The sequence below is a fragment of the Mastomys coucha genome, unplaced genomic scaffold, assembly GCF_008632895.1.
Source record: "Mastomys coucha isolate ucsf_1 unplaced genomic scaffold, UCSF_Mcou_1 pScaffold16, whole genome shotgun sequence".
In the NCBI taxonomy this organism is placed as follows: domain Eukaryota; kingdom Metazoa; phylum Chordata; class Mammalia; order Rodentia; family Muridae; genus Mastomys; species Mastomys coucha.
This window is the reverse complement of record NW_022196898.1, coordinates 85,475,857-85,497,332: the sequence shown is the minus strand read 5'-3', so window position 1 is coordinate 85,497,332 and position 21,476 is coordinate 85,475,857. Positions and strand designations below refer to the sequence as shown.

Genomic DNA, 21,476 nt, shown 5'->3' with positions numbered 1-21,476 from the left:
GACATTTTAATACTTTGTGGGAAAACAGCATAGAAGATTTTATGTCAGGGAAATTGTTAAAAGCGAGTGATAGGTCCAAATTTCTGCAGTGTATAAAGACGAGAAATGACTTTCCTACATCTGAAGCGATTTGTTGGGAATGACCTCAGCCAAGCTGATTTGCTTGCTTTATGACAGTGAATTTCCCTTCAAATAATCGTATGTAGTGCTTACCAGCTCATTAATCCATTATCTAATTTAATCATTAGACCCCTGCAAGCTAAGTAATCTTGTAGTTTATTATAAAGATGAGACTAAGACACAACATAACCTCAGAGTTAGTCTCAAGAAGGAATGAGAAGCTCCCTGAAGGACAGGGGACCGATGAGTGGATTGTGGAAATGTTTGTAAAATAGCTAAGCAAAAGGTGGGAGAAGAGGAGAAAAAATAGAATAAAATGGAATTGGGAGGAGGAGAAAGGAGCTGTGAATAGAGCAGTATTCTGAGCCCTAAGACAAATTCCTTCTATCAATGCCAAAGTCCCTGGTGAGAATCCTGAGAGCCCACATCCAAGGGCAGAAGTGTGAAGCCCTCATTATCCTGCTCATTCATGTGCATACTCTCACAGTCGTGAAGTGAGGAGTCCTATACACCTGGGCACAGCCAGGCTGGCAGAGGTTTCATAAGCTTGTGGACAGATAGACCATGCCCATCTCCCTGGTTCCACCTCCTCCTTTTGTGATCTGCTGCATCTTCAAAGAGCCAGTCGCCCCCTTCCCCCTCATCACTCATCATTTAGGTCCCTGTTGAATTAAACCAACAGATGCCATAAAGGGAATTTAGATTTACATACAATCAAACCAGGGTTTGCATTTCAGAGTCACTGGGTATGAGACTTTGCGAAATGATTTCTCATTCTCTACATTCGTTTTCTCATCTGCAAATGGAGAAGATTCATCTTCTTATACAGAAAATACTGAGCAGTGCTTAAGAGTTCAATGTCTGAACTCTGACATCAATTAAAAATACTGTAATTTTTGATGTATGACCTGATTTCTGCAAGCCTCGCTTTCTTCATCTATAAAAACTTTAAATAGCAAATTCCTCATAACATTGTAAGAAGAAATGAAGGAATCTAGCAGATGAGACACTTGACTGACTGACAAATGGTGAACAATCAACAGGTATTGGCTTTATTGCTGTTGTCGGCTCAGGTAAGCATCTACAACCTCGTCTGGTACACAGAATAATTTATGTATATTTTATTCTTTTTGAACTCTTGACTTTAGATGTGTTTACAAGTGATGCAAAATGAACTTGCAGTTCTAAATAGATGAAGTTACACATAGCAGTAGAGACTCAAACTGTGAGTTAAAACTCAAAAACAAAAACAAAAAAAGGTGAGTGTTATCTCATGTTTGGTGTGTGTGTGTGTGTGTGTGTGTGTGTGTGTGTGTGTGTGTGTAGAACTCTATAATTTTGTTGAAGATATTTATTGGCTCTTTAAGTTGGGAATCATCACTCTCTTCTATACCTATTATCCTTAGGTTTGTGTCCTGGATTTCTTGGATGTTTTGGGTTAGAAGATTTTTGCATTTTGAATTTTCTTTGACTGTTGTGTCAATGTTTTCTATGGTGTCTTCTGCCCCTGAGATTCTCTCTTCTATCTCTTGTATTCTGTTGGAGATGCTTACACCTATGACTCCTGATCTCTTTCCTAGGTTTTCTAACTCCAGGGGTTGTCTCCCTTTGTGATTTCTTTGTTTCTATTTCCATTTTTAGATCCTGGATGGTTTTGTTCATTTCCTTCACCTGTTTGGTTGTGTTTTCCTGTATTTCTTTAAGGGATTTTTGTTTCCTCTTTAAGGGCTTCTTGCTGTTTACCTGTGTTCTCCTGTATTTCTTTAAGGGAGTTATTTATGTTTCTCAAAGTCCTCTATCATCATCATGAGATGTGATTTTAAATCAGAGTCTTTCTTTTCCAGGGGGTTCCAGGGCTTGTTATGGTGGGAGAACTGGACTCTGATGATGCCAAGTAGCTCTGGTTTCTGTTGCTTATGTTCTTGTCTTTGCCTCTTGCCATCTGATTATCTCTGGTGTTAGCTGGTCTTTCTGTCTCTGACTGTGGCTTGTCCCTTCTGCAAGCCTGTGTGTCAGCACTCCTGGGAGACCAGTTCTCTATTTGGAGCTGTTGCATAGGGTCAGCTTGAGTGCAGAAGGAAACCTGAAGGATCCTGTCCCAAGTTATTTCTTGTTTCCTGTGTCCTGATGACTCTCTTGGGCTGGAAATTTGAGCAGAAGTGGTGGTCTCACCTGTGCTCTCAGGTGTGTCAGCACTCCTGGGAGACCTACTCTCTCCAGACATTCATGTGTAGAACTCTCTAAGAAGAAAGAAAACTGCATAGACTAGAGTCAACCTCAAATTTATGTCTACCCAAATGCCAGTGTGTGACATTATTAGAAATTATTTTATTTTTGTGCATATATTTTGTCCATTAAGGTTGGACCTAAATTCAACATTCAGTGTCTCTGTAAGAAGGCTTCATGAGGTAGGATAGCTGACTGGAGGCTGCACCCGTATGACTCAGTGAAATAGGAAGTCAAAACAGCACATAGGAGGATCTGCCTTGAAGAAAGAAAAAAAGGGAAAGTTAAAAACTCTACAAGGGAGATGCTGGGCTACTTCACAAATACAGAGGTGTAACGGTGACTTACTTAAACCACGTTAGCTTCTGGCAGGTCGCTCTTCCAGCCCCCCACCAGAGCCCTTTGGATTTGTGAATGAAAGACACACACACACACCAGTTTAGTTTTGATATGCCTTGACTAGCTCAATTGGTGGACACAGTTCAGACTTACCTCCAGTAAGTCCTTTACAACAGGTAGAAGGCTGTTTTCCTACCAGGAACACCATGCCTTAAACTAAGACTGTTTATGTAGTTTAATCCCATGTAGCAAAGCTTGCAGAGACCCCAGCATGGCCAGAGTTTGGGGTTACCCACTCTTCTGCTTTCAGCCAGTAAGATGGCTGTCAACCGGAAGCTACCTCATCTTCCTCCTTCCCTTTCAGGACAGTGATGTAGCTCACCCTACTTTCTTTTTAGGGGAAATGGTCTCCCAGACAGCAACCTAGAGAAGCCCGTTTAAGACATTCCACGAGAACGGGGCTACCTGTGCAGCTCTGAGCTTCCACGTGCTGTGAGGCACCCCGCCTCCTGCTCAGCAGCCAGCATCCACACGCAGTTATGGAGACCAGAGAGGATTGACAGAAAATGCCTGCTGGTGAGCAATCTCATTGTGTCCAGGACCACACTCTGTACGCAGTTCTCTCAGAGGAGAAAACAAGAGGCAACTGAATAGTACAAAATAGTACATTTTAATATTTGAACTATCATACTATAAAAACTGGTTTACTGGAAATATGAATAATATTTTCCTTCACCTTCATTCTCTCTAAGGTCACCTCCCCAATTGCTCTGGCCTTTAATTTTTTTTCCCAGAGATTTATTAGTGGCCTACCAATTTTACTCAAGTTAAAGATGTCATTTATTTCCAGCTAAAGCTAAACATGACAAAAATCACTAAATTTCTACAATGGTTCTACACTTGGTTCACTTTGGTTTGATGGATCCCATAGGGGATCCTAGGTCTACGGAGCTTATTAGTAATCAAATTCTCCCATGGGCTTTCTATCAGAGCCAACACGAGTATGGGTTCTTGGAGTAGTTATGGCTACATAGACACCTTGGTTTCAAACAACTGGGTCCTAATCTGGAGACTCTCCTATAAAAACATCCCCAAAAGACCCTTTGCTACCCCCCCCCCCCACCGAGAACGTCCCTTCCCAGGGTTCTCTGGAGTCAATAGTTAGCTCAGATTGCTCTAGCACTACTGAGCTCGCTAGGCAATCTCTGGAAACCAGTTATTCATCCTTCACATTCTGAGTCTCAGCATGTCAACATTCACAGCTTAACCTCAAGGAACAGGAAACAGAACATCTTGGAGGGAAATTCTAAGGAAAGCCATCGTTGTTTCAAGCGTCTATCCACTGATGGAGGCCGTCAACTCTGGTGGCCCGGTCGCTTACTGGAGAGGCCTGTACATAAGCTCTCAGGGACACCTAAGTCTCTGAGATGAAGGTTTACTATTTACGGAATTGAATGACCACGGCAGGATTGGACAATGTTGTCTGTCATACTATAGCCCGTTGCTGCCACCTGGTGGCCAATATGGCATTTACAGACTTGAAGCGAAGATGAACAACAAACACCTCAGAAAGCAGCTATTGTTTGTAATGAGCATGAGTGGCAGTGCTCCTTTCCTATCTTTTCTCTAGTCACTAATTTCCTTATGTGCATCTTCGTGCACGGGTGGAGGGGGCACATGCGCACAAGGACATGTACTCATATGTGTTCAGGTTTGAGGTCGATGTTGGGTATCTTCCTCAATTGCTCTCCACTTTAATTTTGTGTTTTGATCAATTACAAAATTTACTAAACATAGAAAAATTAAAAAAAAAAAAAAAAGCTATTGGTCAAAGTCCATTCTTACTAAGTTCCCTGCAAAGTTGGGGACAAAAAGTCGCTATACTTTTGGTCCAAGCTATGCTTTTTCCTGTCTTCAGATGGCAGATTCACGTAGCCAAACTCTGTAGTGTAGTGTATCTACAATGAGTGCACTTGTTCCAAATACGCAGCCTCAAGGCAGAAGCAATGATCCGAAGATTCACCGCCAATAGTAAAGCAGTGCCAGCTTTGAGGCGGGGGAATCCCCGTGCAATCTCCATTCCCTGGCCCTTGTCCGCTTTGTGCAGCCTACCAGCCGCCACCACCCCCACACCCCCGAGGGGTGGGTGGACCTGCTGTGTTGGAAGGCGGATTGCCTCAGGCATGAAAAGACCTTCTGAAAGTTGACACCGTTCTCTGACTCTTAGTCTCTTAGAGAGGAGTCCTCACAGATTTCTAGACTGGCCACCTGCCAGCAAACCCTTGGATCCTTCCTTCTACCAGTAAGTAGCACTGGGATTACAGGCAGGCTATTCAGCACCTGGCTTTTTATGTGGGTGCTGGAGACTTGAACTCATGTCCTCGTGCTTGTGTGGCAAGCACTGTACCAACAGAGCCATCTCCCTGACCCTCTCTAGGCACATCTTACATAAGTCAAAAACAAAGGACTTTAACTTCTTGGGATCTTTGAATGATACTGTATGAGTGTACAAATGGAAGAAAAGGGCGATTAATCCGACTCTTTTCCCAGTGAAGGAAACCCCTTCCTTGCTCCGCGCTGAGTCCTAAGAAGCAAACCGGAAGCTTGCTCCAGAGCAAGGCTCCTCACTGGAGCTTCACAGATGAAGAGCTCCTGTGAGCTCCTTTTGCTCAGGTAAGAAACAAGATCACTCAGCCAGTCTGGGCACTGGCTAGGTCCTCACTGTGTGACCCTGGAGGACCTGCTCATGCTTTCTGAGTTTCAATTAGGAACACTAGAAAGGAATTAGCTATGTTAATGTACATATACATGTTTGTGTGTGCGTGCGCGTGCACGTGTATACACATACACATACACACACACAACGAATTCAGCAGTCAAGACAGCTTAGCAGTTAAGTATGTTTGCCATGAAGTCTGAGGTTCTGAGTTTGATCCCTGGGACCCACCTGGTAGAAAAAAAAGAACTCCTCCAATTGTCCTCTAGACACACATGCGCGCGCGCGCACGCGCACACACACACACACACACACACACACACAGACACACATACATACACACACACACACAACACACACACAAATGTAATAAAAAAATTTAAGCTGGTGGGTGTGTTAATTGCCTTAGGTCCATTGATCGATTCATATGGTGTAATAATGCAGCCCTGTGTGCACTATAAAAACATCAAATTATGTCAAATAAAATAATTAAAACGGGTAGTCCAATTTTTAATAGTACAAGAACGTCCACACAAAGTAGTTTTGAGGCAAAATCTATGAGAAAAATATATGTGCATACAGACTTCCCAGGGAGTCATTGTCTTGAATTTTGTTTTTTTTTCCAGTAGATTCACTAGACATTATGGGTTTGCAAATAGTTTTACAAATATTCTTCTTGTATTTCTGTTAAATTCTCATAAACTCTTCAACTTGTTTTCCACGTATTTTTTTCAAATGCATTCATGGTAAACATGTTATTGATGTAGTTTTATTGAACCTTCTAGCTACGTGCACCATAATAGATTTGCCTTCTAAGAAGAGATTGCATCTGGGAATGGTCTTACATGAATGGCTTTGTGCTTCAGTATAAATGTTGGAGCTAACGTGGAGTTCCTGGGCTTCCAAGTCGATCTGAATGCCAAGTTGGATTTAGGGGTTTTGTACTGAGTTATCAGTCTAGTAATATTTGATGTGAGTTCTCATGGTCTACATACACTCCAGAACTCTGGTGTTATGAGATTGTTTGTTTGCTTATAAGACCTAGTTATTGGGCTGGAGAGATGGCTCAGCGGTTAAGAGCACTGACTGCTCTTCCAGAGGTCATGAGTTCAATTCCCAGCAACCACATGGTGGCTCACAACCATCTGTAATGGGATCTGATGCCCTCTTCTGGTGTGTCTGAAGATAGCTACAAAGTACTCACGTACATAAAATAAATAAATAAATCTTTAAGACCTAGTTATTAAGCATGTCCATAGTTTTGCTTTTGCAAAATTCCTATGCATAATGCTCATCTGTCTTCCAGGGCACCAGCAGGGCACTAGACCTTAGTAGGCCTCCAGACCTTAACACAACTGACTCCAGGATAAAAGTACCATTCAGGCAGTAAAACTCAGCATGTAGACAGCTCCACTTGCCAAAACTAAAACAAAGACCTAATCCATGAGAGGCCGTAATTCTAGGAAAGTCACTAAATGTACTGACCTTGCTTTTTGGCTTCTGTAGTTCTGCTTCCGGCTAACTGTCCTTGTTAACCAGAGTATGGCTACCCAGGACGTGGTTTCTGTGCTTAAAAGCTTGCCCTAAGCAGGGCGGTGGTGGTGCACACCTTTAATCCCAGCACTTGGGAGGCAGAGGCAGGTGGATTTCTGAATTCGAGGCCAGCCTGGACTACAGAGTGAGTTCCAAGACAGCCAGGGCTATACAGAGAAACCCTGTCTCGAAAAACCAAAAAAAAAAAAAAAGCTTGCCCTAAGAAGGGCTTGGAGCTACACTGGGATCCCAAAAACTCGGCATGGGTTGTAGGCTGACTAAGAAGGACTTTCTGTTGGCTTAAGCCCATGTCTGAGCAGTCTTCTCTTGTGGATACCTCGAAACACACTTGAATTGTTTATGCTACACATATAAACATTCTTAATGTATCTTATGCCCTAGTCAGTTTCATGCTGCTATAAATGAAATGTAAGAGACCAGCTAGTGTACAAAGAAAAAAGGTTATGTTCAGCTCACAGGTTGGGAAGTTGACAAGTGGAACAGTATGCTGCCAATTCTATGAAGATCTCATAGCAAGGATGGTGGAGAGGGTCAGAGGGGTGAGCACGGTGAGAGGAAGTGAGTGAGTTACAAGATAGCAAACAGTTTCTGAAGCGCTCAGGAACCCAAGAGCTGCATTTCTTGCTGTTAATAGTCCCAGCTAATGCTTTAAAACTCGCTAATCACGCCTGATAAAGCTTGCTAGAAACCTTAGAAACTTTACCGATTTTTGTTGTCATTTTGATTTTTCTGAGAGGGTTACTCTGTAGCCCGGGCAATCTTTCTGTTTAATTCTCCCAAAGGCTGGAATTATAGGAATGGGTCACCACACCCAGCTTCTCCTTAATTTATTTTTCTCTCCCCTTAATTTATTTTTAATCATGCATACAAAGTAATGGAGTTCACTGTGGTGCTCTTTAACACATAGCTCGCTTTTGTTTATTTTCCACTATTGTCAGCATCAGGGCATCCAAAGCCTGTGGTGACACATGGGCGGGTCTCAAAGACCTGTTGCCAGGGCAACAGCCGCCATATTCCCAGAATCCATTGGGCTCACCTCCCACCTTTACCTGCTGCCACTAAGTCAAAACCCACACACACACACACATACACACACACAACATCCATCCATCTCTCTCTCTCTCCCCTCTTCCTCTCTTTCAGCGCTACTGCCCCCTCTCTCCTCTCAATTAAACCTCTTACACGTGGAACTGTTTGGACCTAGTGTGTGGGATGTTATGACTCGACCCGCCGTTCTAACAAATCAACTACCCCTTCCCCTATCATGTCCCTCCCCTCTTCTGCCCCTTGCTCTCAGAGCCCTCCTCTTTCCTGTTATGGGTACTCAGTTACCCTCTTTTCCTCAATCTGCCCCCCTCCCCCTCCCCCTTAAGACCTCCTCTTCTCACCTCTGAAAATCAAATGGTGTCCTTTCACAATGGCGGGAGGCCTTCCCAGCATCCCCACCGGCATCATCGCTGTTCAGCGAGCTGTTTATGTCACATAGCGCGCACTGCGCTGTCTTTCTCCCTTTTCTTTTTTCTTTTCCTTACATTCGCAGCACGGCCACCTTACGTGTGAAACCGGGAAGAGATGCTCTGTGTTCTGTTAGTGAAGCTGTGTAAAGTTAGTGAAGCCTGAGAGAAGGCTGCCACAGAGTTCTGGAACTTAGATTTCCCAGACTGCTATCCCGTTGCTAAGCAGTATGCTATCTCCTCAGAACCAAGGAGGTAGGCACCTGGGCTCTTTGGAGTGAGAGTGGGAGAAACTGGAGCGACACAACTTTGCTCTTTTGAAGGCACCAGTCACCGATAAAAGTCCCGAGATTTAAGGAAGTAACAAAAACTCAGCCGAGACGCAGTATGAGGTTGGAAGGACATTAGCAGACCTGAGTTCCTATCAAGTTGACTTACCTGCTTTAAGAACTGTTCTCAGGTATAATTTTCTATTCATCGTTAGAAAAATTTGCTAACTTCTTAGGTATGCTTACCTATGAGTCTCAAATATGCTTTATTTTTGTTAGATATTTTCTTTATTTACAATTCGAATGATATCCCCTTTCCCGGTTTCCCCTCTGGGAAAAAAAAACAAAAATAAAAAAACAAAAAAAGTTCTCTCCCCACTGCCCCTGCTCACCAACCCACCCTCTCCCGATTCCTGGCCCTGGCATTCCCCTATGCTGGGGCATAGAACTTTCACAGGACCAAGGGCCTCTCCTCCCATTGATGACTGACTAGGCCATCCTCTGCTACAAATGCAGCTGGGGCCATGAGTCCCACCATGTGTACTCTTTGGTTGGTGGTTTAGTCCCTGGGAGCTCTGAGGGTACTAGTTAGTTTATATTGTCAAATATGCTTTTTAAGGCATACAAAACCCAAGTAAGTCATTTTGAGGAAAAAGGATGCTATCTTTTAAAGTTAGTCACTTATGAGGGCATCATACTGACACCACTGTATTGTTCATAGAGACAGTTATTCTATGGGGAAAAATTGCTAGCCCTTTTAACAGCAGTTGCTGAGTTTATACCAGGTGTGTGCACAGAGCAGGAAAGAAAATGAAACACCAGGGAAAATCAAGGCACACCTGATGATGACATCGTATTGAAAGGAGCCGTGAAGAAGTGACATGTTTGAAAAGAAAATGCAGGGAGGAGCAGGCACTATGAGAAAGGAAAAGGGTTAGAAGGTGGGGAGGCTGGGGTGGCAATGGGGATTGTTACAAGGGGGCGTTAGGACTCCTTTTGGAGAGAGTGTGTACCCAGAACAATGCATCCTGTATGAGAAGAAGCCACAGGGACAGCTGTGGTGTGTTCTGGGCTGGAAGAGTGGGAGAGCAGTGTTCGTGTTTTCAGAAACAGATGACCCCACATGCGACTTTCAGCTCCTCCTTACTTGGTATGTTCCCTTTGTAAGCCTATGTTCTATGTGTGTACTATTTTGACCTTATTTTATGCAAATGGGCAGGGCATTTTTCTGAATAACACTATTTTTTTTCCAATCCTTCTCTGCGGAGGGTTGTATTTCCTGTATTTTAAATAAAAATTGATAATTTACTGATACATGGGTAGATTCGAGAGACCACAAGAAAGGAAATTTTGCTTTCATAAGTATCTTTGAAGCCTCTGTTAATTACCTTATTTATCTAATATATGAATTTTGTGTGAGTGTATGGAGTACTGTGGAGGGCTTTAGACAGCCTGAGGTTGGAGTTAGAGACAGTTTTGAGCTGCCCTGTGTAGGTCCTGGGAAATGAGTCTGGGGTCCTCAGCAAGAGCAGCAAGCGCTCTAAGCGCTGAGTCCTTTCCCCAGCTGTAGACTTTGGAATGACGAATGTGACCTACAATTAAATTCCACACTCAGTCTTCACATTTCTCTCTCCTCATGACAGCAGTGGGAGCATCTCCGGGTACAAACAGAACTCAGCGATCTTCTCTCGGGGAATCTCCTGGGTATGCTGGCCTAGTGAAGAAGGCTTAGGCGGGTTTTATAGCCTATAAATAGTAAGAGCCGGGATGCTTACTAAAAAGTAGCTAAAGTTCTTGTGTGTTTACAAGTGATCTTATTTTTAATAGAAATTAGTACAGAACAAGGTTAAGTTCTAGGCCACTCTCTATTGCTTGTGCTAACTTGATCGGACTGGCTGGAACTACATACAGCCCATGGTGGCACTTTTGCAAGCCACAGTCCTTGACGCCACAGTTGAGCTGGTAGTTTCTAGTCTTTTGCTTCCCCATGATTTGAGATAGGAGCTTCTGTAATGCGGAAGTGTCTTCTGTATGGCCATCTGACGTAGGGAAAATAATCTGGGGATTGTTCTCTACAGCATGCAGTGAGCACTTGCGAAGTACTGGAAATGAGTGTGTGGTTTCTCCCCCCACACCCCCACCCCCACCGGTCTCTCTGTCTCTCTCCCCTCTCCGCCCTTCCCCCTCCCCTTCCCCTTCCCCCCAGTGTGCATCACAAGATTCCATGTTACTTGCTAACTAATTCGTGCCTTACGTGTAGAAGTCATCATTTCTTTGCTTATAGAATTCATCTATGGTACATGTCAGTCAGTTTAGCACTGACAAATATCTCTAATATTGAGTTCAGCAAAAAGATCCAGTCTCTATTGTAAATGAATGTCATTTCTGATTTTCCAGTAAAGATATTTATCCAATAATTAACTAACTTATTTCTTGGTCTCTACTACCATTAATCTCTTATTTTAAGATGTATGCTCAGGGCTGGGAGCAATGGCTTAGCAGCTGGACACACTGGCTGTTCTTCTAGAGGACCCAAATTCTGTTCCCAGCCATCACATGGTGCCTTACAACTATCTGTAGTTTCAGCCCCAGAGGATCTGATACCCTCTTCTGGCCTCTAAGGCACTGAATGTACATGAGCCACACATACAAGCAAGGAAAACATCCATATACATAAAATAATCAATAAAATAAGTATGTTCTTTTTATGTTAAACTTGTTTCATAAATATATGTAGATATGAGGATTATCATACTTTCATTTCTTACGAGTTTATAGTTCTTAGGAAGTTACCATTCAGACTTGCTATCTGCTATAAGGTAAAACTTTGGAAGGAAAATGTGATTCTAAACCAATTCGCAGACTCTAGAAAGAGGTTTAACAAATACAGGAGGCTAGGAGGATTTATGGCATGAACATGAGGTGGAAGAGAAAAGCGGGGCCATTAGGACAAAGGATAGTAGCTTTGCTTCTCATCTGGTTTAAGTTACTTTTATGTTTTTCATTAAAGTGCAACTTTAATTTAGTATTAGTCAGCTGAATTTCCAAAAGTGTAAATTTCTGTTGGACTCTCAGAGAACACCATCCTAATCCATTTAAGTAGATAGAACAAAATGCCAGAAGCAGGGCAGGTTATAAACAATAGAAGGTTACTTCCCTGTGCTTCTGGGGGCTGTGAGGTCAAGCATGGAAGCACCAGCAGATTCTCCGGCTGGTGAGGGCCAGCTTCCTGACCGCTGGGCCGTGTCTTCTCAGCTCGTGTGTTACGGTAAGGTGGCTCTGGGACCTTTCCACAGGGCACTCATCTCAATCTTCAAACTGACCTAAGAGAACTCATGTGGGCAGGACACATCAAGGAGGAAAACTGGAATTTTCAGTTCAACATCCCAGTTGACATTTAAGTCAGTTCCAACAGATTGTAGATGAACAAATGAGAACCTAGAAAATCAATTAACTAGTCTGTGTTGATCCTGATTTTCTTTTCTTTTTTAAAGAATTATTTATTTAAATTATGTATATGAGGACACTGAAGCTGTCTTCAGACACATCAGAAGAGGGCATCAGATCTTATTACAAATGGTTGTGAGTCACCATGTGGTTGCTGAGATTTGAACTCAGGACCTCTGGAAGAGCAGTCTGTGCTCCTAACCTCTGAGCCATCTCTCCAGCCTGATCCTAATTTTCCTTCCTGGTTATTGCCCCTCGCCTATACGCTTGAATTCCTCTTCTGTACTGTAGATTAAAAATGAATTTATTTGCTTATTTGAACCAAAGGATCCACATTGGAAGAATAAATGTAAAGTTTGGCTATAGGTCTGGTGTGGTAGACACCTATGATCCCAGCATTCAGAAGGCTGAGGAGGACTGTGAGTTCCAGACCAGCCTGGGCTACATAGTGAGGCTCTGTCTCAAAAATCAATCAGTAAAATAATATCAGTTTGACTATATAAAGAGATTCAAATTAATCTGCCTTGTGATAGTACCCTAAAGAGTTATAACAAAATATACTCTTTATGTTAAGGATATCTTTTAATTTAATATTTAAGTATAATTTATTTAACCTAAAACAATTTTAGAATGACATACTAGTTTCATCCTGTTGCTGTAACAAATGCTATGGCGAAAAGCAACACGGGGGAAGGAAAGATCTGTTTCAGCTTAGAGTTCAGAGTCCGTCATGAGGAAAGCCAGACCAGGAGCTCAAGCAAGAACTTGGAGGCAGAAACTAATAGAAGAGAAAGTGGGGAAGAGCCTCCAGCACATAGGCACAGGGGAAAAGTTCCTGAACAGAATACTAATAGCTTCTGCTCTAAGATCAAGAATTGACAAATGGGACCTCATAAAGTTGCAAAGCTTCTGTAAGGCAAAAGACACTGTCAATAGGACAAAATGGCAACCAACAAATTGGGAAAAGATCTTTACCAACCCTATATCTGATAGAGGGCTAATATCCAATGTATATAAAGAACTCAAGAAGTTAGACTCCAGAGAACCAAATAACCCTACTAAAAAATGGGGTACAGAGCTAAACAAAGAATTCTCAATTGATGAACACCAAATGGCTGAGAAGCACCTAAAGAAATGTTCAACATCCTTAGTCATCAGGGAAATGCAAATCAAAAAAACTCTGAGATTCCACCTCACACCAGTCAGAATGGCTAGGATAAAAGACTCAGGTGACAGCAGATGGAGAGGTTGTGGAGAAAGAGGAACATTACTTCATTGCTGGTGGGATTGCAAACTGGTACAACCACACACACACACACACACACACACACACACTCACACACACACACACACCAAAATGAGATTCTTGAAAGTGTTTTCTGGTAACATGCCTGGTAATTTATACACCATGCATTCTAGAAGTAAGCCTTGAAAACCTTGAATAGATTGGTATAGTATGGGCTGGTGAGATGACTCAGTGGGTAGAAATACTTGCTGTATGAGCGTAATGATATGAGATGGATCTCCTGATCCACGGTGGAAGAAAAGAACCCAGTGTCACCTGCACATGCACACTGCAGCATCCGCGAACCCACTCTTACACACACATACATACCACTACTATGAAATGAATGAACAAGGAAAAGATGTCAATAAACTAGACATATCAATGACATCCTGCATTCAAGTTTCATTAGTTGGACATGTTTGGTACTACATGTTCTTCTGACCAGACAAAATAAATGACAATAAAAATGTCTTTTTGCCAGTTCTGGTATGATGGACAAGGTTTCCATTATAACTAGAAAATATATAATGCCTGTCAAAATGTCTTTCTTAGATTCAAGTGCAGTATGTCATTTAAAATTGCATTCATTTTTAGACCCGTGGTGTGTGACTGATGTTAATTAGTGATAGAAGAGCATTTGCTATCGCTGAATGCTGCAAACATCTTAGCTAATGCCGTCCAGTTTACCAGCTAAGCATGTGGGGTCATTTCCCCCAGCGTTTCCTCTCTTAGATATCATTATTCATTTGGAGGATGATATGAATTTGAAAACCTAGATTTACTACAGATACAATAAGAAAGTTTCTTATATAAAGCTAATTTAATGTAAAGTATTTTCATAGATATAGTATTTTAAAAGCCTAATTTAGATTTACTCATTAAAATAAATACTGATTATGTAAATAACTTACTCATAAGACAACAGTGATCTTAAACACAATGAAAAATAGAATACGGTTCATTTTTCATAAGGACTACGATTTCCTCCCACTCCAGGGGGACTTATGTTCTCTTCAGACCTAGAATGCTTACAGAAGTTTGATTTGACAACAAAGCAAGTGCCCATTGTCCCTCTTTGTTCATTTGTTTATTTTGTTATCCTCATATTTTTTTGACATGAGAAATAATTTAATGCAAGGATGGAAAAATATTTGAGAGACAAGACTGTCAAGGATCTTTTCTTGGGGTGATTGTCATTATGTGATTTCAAAGCTGCAGCCCATCTGTGAGTAAGGCCAATCAAGTTAGATCTCAAGAACTTTTGTGGCAATGGCAGAGAGGGGAAACCAAGAGGCCATGAACCCTATCCTTAAATCCTCAACATCTTCTCTTCACCCAGAGTACAAAGCCAGACACATGACGGAGAGAAACAAAGCCTGCTTTATAGTGAGGCACACTCCTCATCCCAGAAGAGTTTGCCACATCCAAGGTAATGGGGCCTCGGGTACTCAGATGTTTGTTTAAACTGTAAATTTTACCTAAAATATTTAGCTATTGGTAAATGCAGGTGCTAAGATACTGGGAGCTAGGTCCTACTGCTGGCAGTGTAGACATTTGTAGGCACCTTTAGTCCATAGGTTGCTTGTGTTGGGATAGGGACCTGGGAAAATGACCAAAGTATGCAGAGCTGGGGAAGTCATTCAGGGAGCTCAAGGGGCAATGACTTAAAAGTATTTTAATATCTTAATTACTTTTAGTCAGGGTTCTCTGGAGTAACAGAACTTATAGAATATAACAATCTTTCTTTATTCTACTATCTGTCTATCATCTATCTATATCTATCCATCTATCTATCATCTAACTGAAGGGAATTTATTAGATTTATTTACAGGCTATGGTCCCGCTAATCCAACAATGGCTATCTTACAGTCGAAGGTCCAGTAATTGTTCGGTTCATGAGGCTGGATGTCCAGATTAGAAGTGGATCTTCACAGTTTCAATTACTCATTTAAGAAAAAAAAAAAGCTACAGAAAAACAACAAACAAAATCTTCACAAGTATGCCTAGCCATTTTTGAGTTTTAATTCACTCCAGATGTAATTAAATTTGACAAACAACAATAGCCATCACAACACCATGCTTGGATTTAAACATTAGCCCTATGTTTATTAGCACATATGGTGGGTAAGGAGCCTAGGGCCTTTTATCTCTCCTTCCTTTCTTCCTCTCTTCTCTTGCTCTTTGCCTGCCTCCCTTCCCACCTTTCCTTTCTTTCCTATTTCCTTATTTAACTTTCTGTAGCAAACCCCTTAAAAATTAGACATTGGTAGTATCTTCTCTTATACTGAAGAATAAAAGCATATGTGCTTTTTACACATACGTGGGCTGTAGAGAGAAATGGTGTTTTGACAGGTAGATTTCTTAAGATTACAAAGTACATGGAAAACAAACAGAACTATTGGTACTAGATGCAGTGAGCCAGTCAGTTCATCCCAGAGGAGGTGACTTTGGGATACCGCCCACCAAAGCCACCTCAGCTGGTGGGTTAATCATTAGTCTTTCACATCCTTCCTTGAAAGTCATCTTGCTTCCTCAATAAGTGTATTCACCTGGAGTGACAATGCAGGCAGAGCCTGATAACAATAGTATTATGCTGTGGGTAAGTATATGGACATGGAAGGTGAAGGGAAAGGTGCCAATACAGAAAAGAACATCTGGACACTATGTAGAAGGCAGGCATGTCCTTACTGAGGAAGACACATTAATAGTGTATAATGACCCCCAATAGATGAAAATGAGTTGTATTCCTTAAAAAAAGTGAGAGCATTTTCATAATAAAAATGAACCATCTCTTGATGGAAAGGGGCAGAGACTGGGAATAAAGAGAAGTAGAGGCTGCCAATCCTGTCAGCCACACGAGTATCCCTGCCATACAATGGTAACTAAGCAACACTGGAATGTGAGGCTGGGGAGGATGTTCAGGGGATAAAAAATGTCATGGTGAGCAGCTGCAACGAAGTATGAAGGAGCCATGACGTGAGCCCGTGTTGCTTCGCTTTGCCACCTAAAGTTATCAGGTTAGCCTGATATTATAAAGTTACAGGAAAGTATGCTCCTCCTGGTGAAACAGGGGAGCTAGGGGAGACGCTGGAGCCTTTTCAACTCAGCAGTAGTTTGTGTCTCAATACAGATTAACTTGTATTCTGGATGTAGTAAATACATCAGCAAAACCCAGCAATCTTACAAAGACCACATTCTAGTCAAACGCCACATTCCATCCTGTGAGACAGACAGCATTTCCAGCACCCCGCAGTAACAGTCTGCCCAAGTGGAAACCCAAGAGTCGTCTCAAATTGAAGGCCCAAGTGTAGGATGCACATTGTGGAGTCATCGATAGAAACGTAGTGTTTAAATCACAGAGACCGATCTTCGAGCTAATCATTCAGTCATATATCATCTGTTCATTTTATCAACAAACACTTGGCATGAGTCTACAAGCAGAGCCTGGTAGCAACAATGCCTTGCTGTGGTTACGCGGACGACATGGGAGGGGAGGGGAAGGAGCAGAAGGTACACTTGTCAACGAGAGTACCTGTGGGAGGAGGAAAGAGATCATTGGCTGCAGAGCACCTGTGGGGGAGGAGGAAAGAGATCATTGGCTGCAGAGCACCTGTGGGAGGAGGAAAGAGATCATTGGCTGCAGAGCACTTTTACGGTGCACCGCTGTATAGCATGCTAAGAAATTCATTGCATCCCAGCCAGAAGAGATATATGTGGGCACTCAGGGTTCTCACACCCTCGCCCTTGGGCCACTCTTCAGCACCCTGCACTCTGGCTGCCTCCCTGCCTCATGTAAATCATATTTGCTAACGTTATCACTATCCTTATTTTGACAAAACTGACAAGCATAATCAGGAAGGCTGTGAGGCAGATAACAGAAAAATAAATCAGTTACCTTCATTTAATCCATTCTCCATGAAGGCGCCACAAGAGTCATACTCACAATGTCAATTTGGCTATTAAGGCGTCCTGCTAGAATCCCCCAGAAGCATTTATGACAACGGTGTCTAATCCTGTGATGTGTCTCCAGTCTCATCTCAACTCACCTCACATATCCCCACCCCTACATGCACACACCTTGTAGGCTTGCTTATCTGAGTTCCTCGAAGATGTAACAATCCCTTTGCAAGTTCTGACTTTTCACACATACTTTCTCTAGACAGAAGACTCCCGACTAATCGCTGTTTCTCATCTTTCATATATTGGTTTAAACATCATTTCAAAAGGCATCCTAGGTCCCATCTCCTCAGGCTAGACTGTCATGTGATGTTTTGGCACAGTGCCCTATATTTTCCTCCAGAGAACTTTTCTTAAATTAGGTTCTCTGAGGAGGAGACTGACCTGGGAATTTGTGTCAAGCAGCTTTATTTGGAAGTGCTTTGGAGAGCAACATCTACGAAGGAAAGGAGGCAGAATTAAGCAGGGAGGTGAGGGTAGGCGTGCCACACGGGTGTTACAGAGGCCACAAGGGAGAGTGGGCCCTTTTATAGAGTTCTCAATTCCAGGTAAAGACTTCTCTGCCTTCTGTGACTTCCATCAGCCAGGCATGGGGGTGGGGGTTGGTGCTTTGTTGTGCAGAAGAGCTCCCTTCAGCCAAAAGGAAATTCCCAGACAGAGGAGCCTGAGCCCTAAAAATCAACAGTTGGTATTCATGTCAGTGGGACAGAGAACCGCTGCTTCAGTTCCCACCACCAGGGTCCTTCCTTTGAGCTCCACTTCTGACTGCCCTTCATGACGCAAGGTGACCTCGATGTTTAAGCCAAACAAACCCCTTTCCCGGTCAGTGTTTGGTTATGGTGTTTAAGTTACAGCAACAGAAAAGCAAAGCAGGATAAATAGTATGCATTTTCTTAATAATTTCTGTCATTTTAAATCTCCTAATTGTTAAGGGACAGTCACCCATTAAGGAAATGGTTAGTCTGTACAAAAACAAACAAAACCAAAAACAAACAAACAAAACTTCTCGAATTAGAGATTGAATATCAGAGACTAAGGGTGTGTAGCCTTTGCTTGGCTCTCAGACAAGGGAGCCATTAGAACCTCCACAGTGGAAACTTGACTCCCCATAGTGGACATGGATCTCTCTGCGGCTTAGTTCCCAAACTCTCCACTGAGCTGCAGGGTGGGTCTCCTTTCCTGCTGGGTGGGATTCACTGCTCTTCCGCACACGGTCAGCCATGCCCTGTCTCATCGGACTCTCAAACCACTCTCCAGCTGTTCTATTAGTTCCTTTACATCTTCTACAAGCAGACCTTTCCTAACTCTTGAATCAATGGAATGTAGATTTTTTCATATTATTTCTGTCTGGTGTGAGATTACCATGTGTGCACATTTGTGTGTGAATATGGAAGAGAGTGGGAACCAGCAACAGAAAGGGAGCAGAGAGGGCCGTTCTCCTGTGAAGGTGCTCCAACATACACAGTACATGCACAGCATGGCTTCTCTTTCAAAAACAAGTTAAAAGAAAAATTAGGGATTTCAATGGACATGTGTGTGTAAGTTTGCCTATATTTAATTTGGTATCTAATTTTTTACTGTGTGCCTGGGCTAATCACTACACTAGTGTTTAAACATATAATGATAACATATGATAATGTCTGTAAGATTGACAGTTACTATTAGTAAAGTTTGAAGTATGTAGCCAGGTAAAATGGCTGGTAGTGTTAGACAGCCATTCATTCAACCATCAAAGACCCCTATTTCCTGCCAGGCACTGGAGTAGGTACTAGCCACAGACAGTAAAAACGGGGGAGGGGGGAACCCACCATAAGACTCAAGGCCTAGCACAGCTCTGACAAGGAGTTTACAAACATTTAGTAAGACTAATGAGAAGTGCTGGGGAAAACATGAGAAGGTTAGAAGACAGTGCGTGACATGTGTATTCGGAACAGGTCAGCAAACAAATAAATGGTTGCCCCTATTCTTCCAGGTTTGAACAACATCCCAATCTGCACCGTGAATGATGATGACTTATTTCCGAGAATGCTGCATTGCTCCAACCTGTTTAGTCCTTTAGAGAGGAATGAGTCACCATTAACAAAATTCAATAACCCACCCAGTGCTGCATCCCCAGAGAACCCAAGTATCCGAGGACTGTCACCAGCCCCACCCAAAGTGCCCTCAAGACCTCACTCTGGTGAGTCCCCATAATCAAATGGAATGTGTTCTTAGGCCTCTGGCAAGTGACTGCAAGGAAATCTGATTGCTTAAATAGCTGCAGCAACTTATGAGTTAGGTTATTCACTATAGACAATTTACATTCCTCTAACCACAATTCAGTAAGACATTATTGTTAACAAATACTATTATTGTTATTAATTGTTATAATTATCTTTATTATTGTGTTCAGGCCAGATTTGGTGTGTGTGTAGTGCCCAATCTCTAGGAAAGTGAGTGTGATGCCTAATTTCAAGCATCAGCTCTTGACTGAATTTGGAAGGCACACCTCTGGATGTGCGTAGAAGGGCGTTTCTGGAGAATGTGGGTGGGCAGGGAAAGTGGATGGCACCATTGCACACACTGGATAGCCCAGGCTGAATAGAGAAATAGGGAAGGAAGAAAGAAGCTGGTTGAGCGTGGTCCTCCATCTTCTCTGCTTCCCAACTCTACCAAAGTCTCATACTCCCTCTGTTAAGCCTTCTAACAAGGATGGATGTATACCTCAAACCATGAGCCAGAATAAGTCTACTCTCCTCTAATAGACTTCTGACAGATATTTGTTCAGTGTGATGAGAAAAATAACAAACTAGCCAAGAGATATCCGATAGGAGTGTGCAGCCAGCATCGATTAAAAAACCCAACAGACAAAAGGTAGTCCCAGTAAACACATCAGGGATGGGCGTGCGCACACGGCTTCCCATAGGACTCTCGTCTCCACACTGATGACACTGCCTTTTGTTCTCATGGCACGCTTATCTTTCCCTCTGGCCCACATGCACTGCCTGGTCTTTGGTAGATGGTGAGATAAATTAATAGATGCTTGCAGTCTCCCAAGTTCCCACTAGACTGGGCCATCAAGCTGTTTCCAGCATGCAATGGCTTTCTTTGATCAGCTTATCAGAAGCTTCCACATTCTTCCCAAGAAATAATCCAAAAGTATAACGACAACAGGCTCAGTCTTAACTTCTGTTTTTGGATTTATTTTGTTTTATCTGTTTGAACATTTTGCGCGCATGGAACCTGCATGCCTGGTCCAGAAGTGGGTCAAAAGAGGGCAGGCATCAAATCCCCTGGAACTGGAATTACACACTTATGAGCCAACATTGCATACTGGAACTGAACCCAGGCTCTCTGCAAGAGAATCCAGGGCTCTGACACCCAGCTGCCATTTCTCTAGCCTTTAGCACAGTCAGTTTTACCACAGCGCTAACCTCACTTCTTTGCTGCTAGTTTCTGTCCTACTTTCGTTTGTTGCTGTGACTGAATGCTCTAAGAAAAAGCAGCTTAGGGGAGAAAGGGTTTGCTTTAAGTCACAATCCATCACTGCTAGGGGAGGTTAGAACAGGAAGACCTTGAGATGGCTGGTCCCACAGTTCCTCATCCCATTCCTCCTCCCCCTGCCCTGCCAGCCCCACCCAGACCCATTCCCCAGGGCCTCAAGTCTCTCAAGGGTTAGGTGCATCTTCTCCCACTGAGGCCAGACCAGGCAGTCCTCTGCTGTATATGTGTCAAAGGGCTCGGACCAGCTTGTGTGTGCTGCCTGGTTGGTGGCTCAGTGTCTGAGAGATCTCAGGGGTCCAGATTAGTTGAGACTGCTGGTCTTCCAATGGGGTAACCCTCCTCCTCGACTTCTTCCAGCCTTTCCACAGGGGTTCCCGACTTCAGTTCAATGGTTGAAAGTACCAGAGACCTGGAAGGTGATCACAGGACCCAATAGGAGAGACCTTAGATGAAATGCCCAACAGTGGGGAGAGGGAACTTGTAGAGTCCATCTCCAGTAGAAAGTGGAGGGAGGGAGTTGACATCCCACAGTCAAAAACTCTGACCCAGCCGGATGGTGGTGGTGCACGCCTTTAGTCCCAGCACTTGGGAGGCAGAGGCAGGTGGATTTCTGAGTTCAAGGC

The 21,476-nt window shown here is 42.9% G+C and overlaps 1 protein-coding gene and 1 long non-coding RNA gene across 3 annotated transcripts in view; one reads left to right on the top strand and one right to left on the bottom strand.

The window, feature by feature from the left end:
- Window positions 1-2,426: 2,426 nt before the first annotated feature.
- Window positions 2,427-8,606, bottom strand: LOC116093845. The gene is made up of 3 exons (XR_004119852.1): window positions 8,344-8,606; window positions 3,151-3,331; window positions 2,427-2,605 (listed from the first exon to the last, which is right to left on the bottom strand). It is a non-coding gene; the product is annotated as an uncharacterized LOC116093845 (long non-coding RNA).
- A 7-nt stretch (window positions 8,607-8,613) lies between these two features.
- The window catches only part of CUNH4orf17 (chromosome unknown C4orf17 homolog), a 27,331-nt gene continuing 14,468 nt past the window's right edge, over window positions 8,614-21,476 (top strand). The window contains exons 1-3 of one of the 2 annotated variants that reach the window (XM_031375643.1): window positions 8,614-8,869; window positions 14,753-14,842; window positions 19,343-19,549. In XM_031375643.1, coding sequence (XP_031231503.1) covers window positions 14,770-14,842; window positions 19,343-19,549 — 280 coding nt within the window. In that variant the 5' untranslated portion in view covers window positions 8,614-8,869; window positions 14,753-14,769. Of the gene's footprint in view, window positions 8,870-14,752; window positions 14,843-16,328; window positions 16,431-19,342; window positions 19,550-21,476 lie in introns of those variants that run through there. The other variant, XM_031375644.1, reaches the window with a different exon arrangement.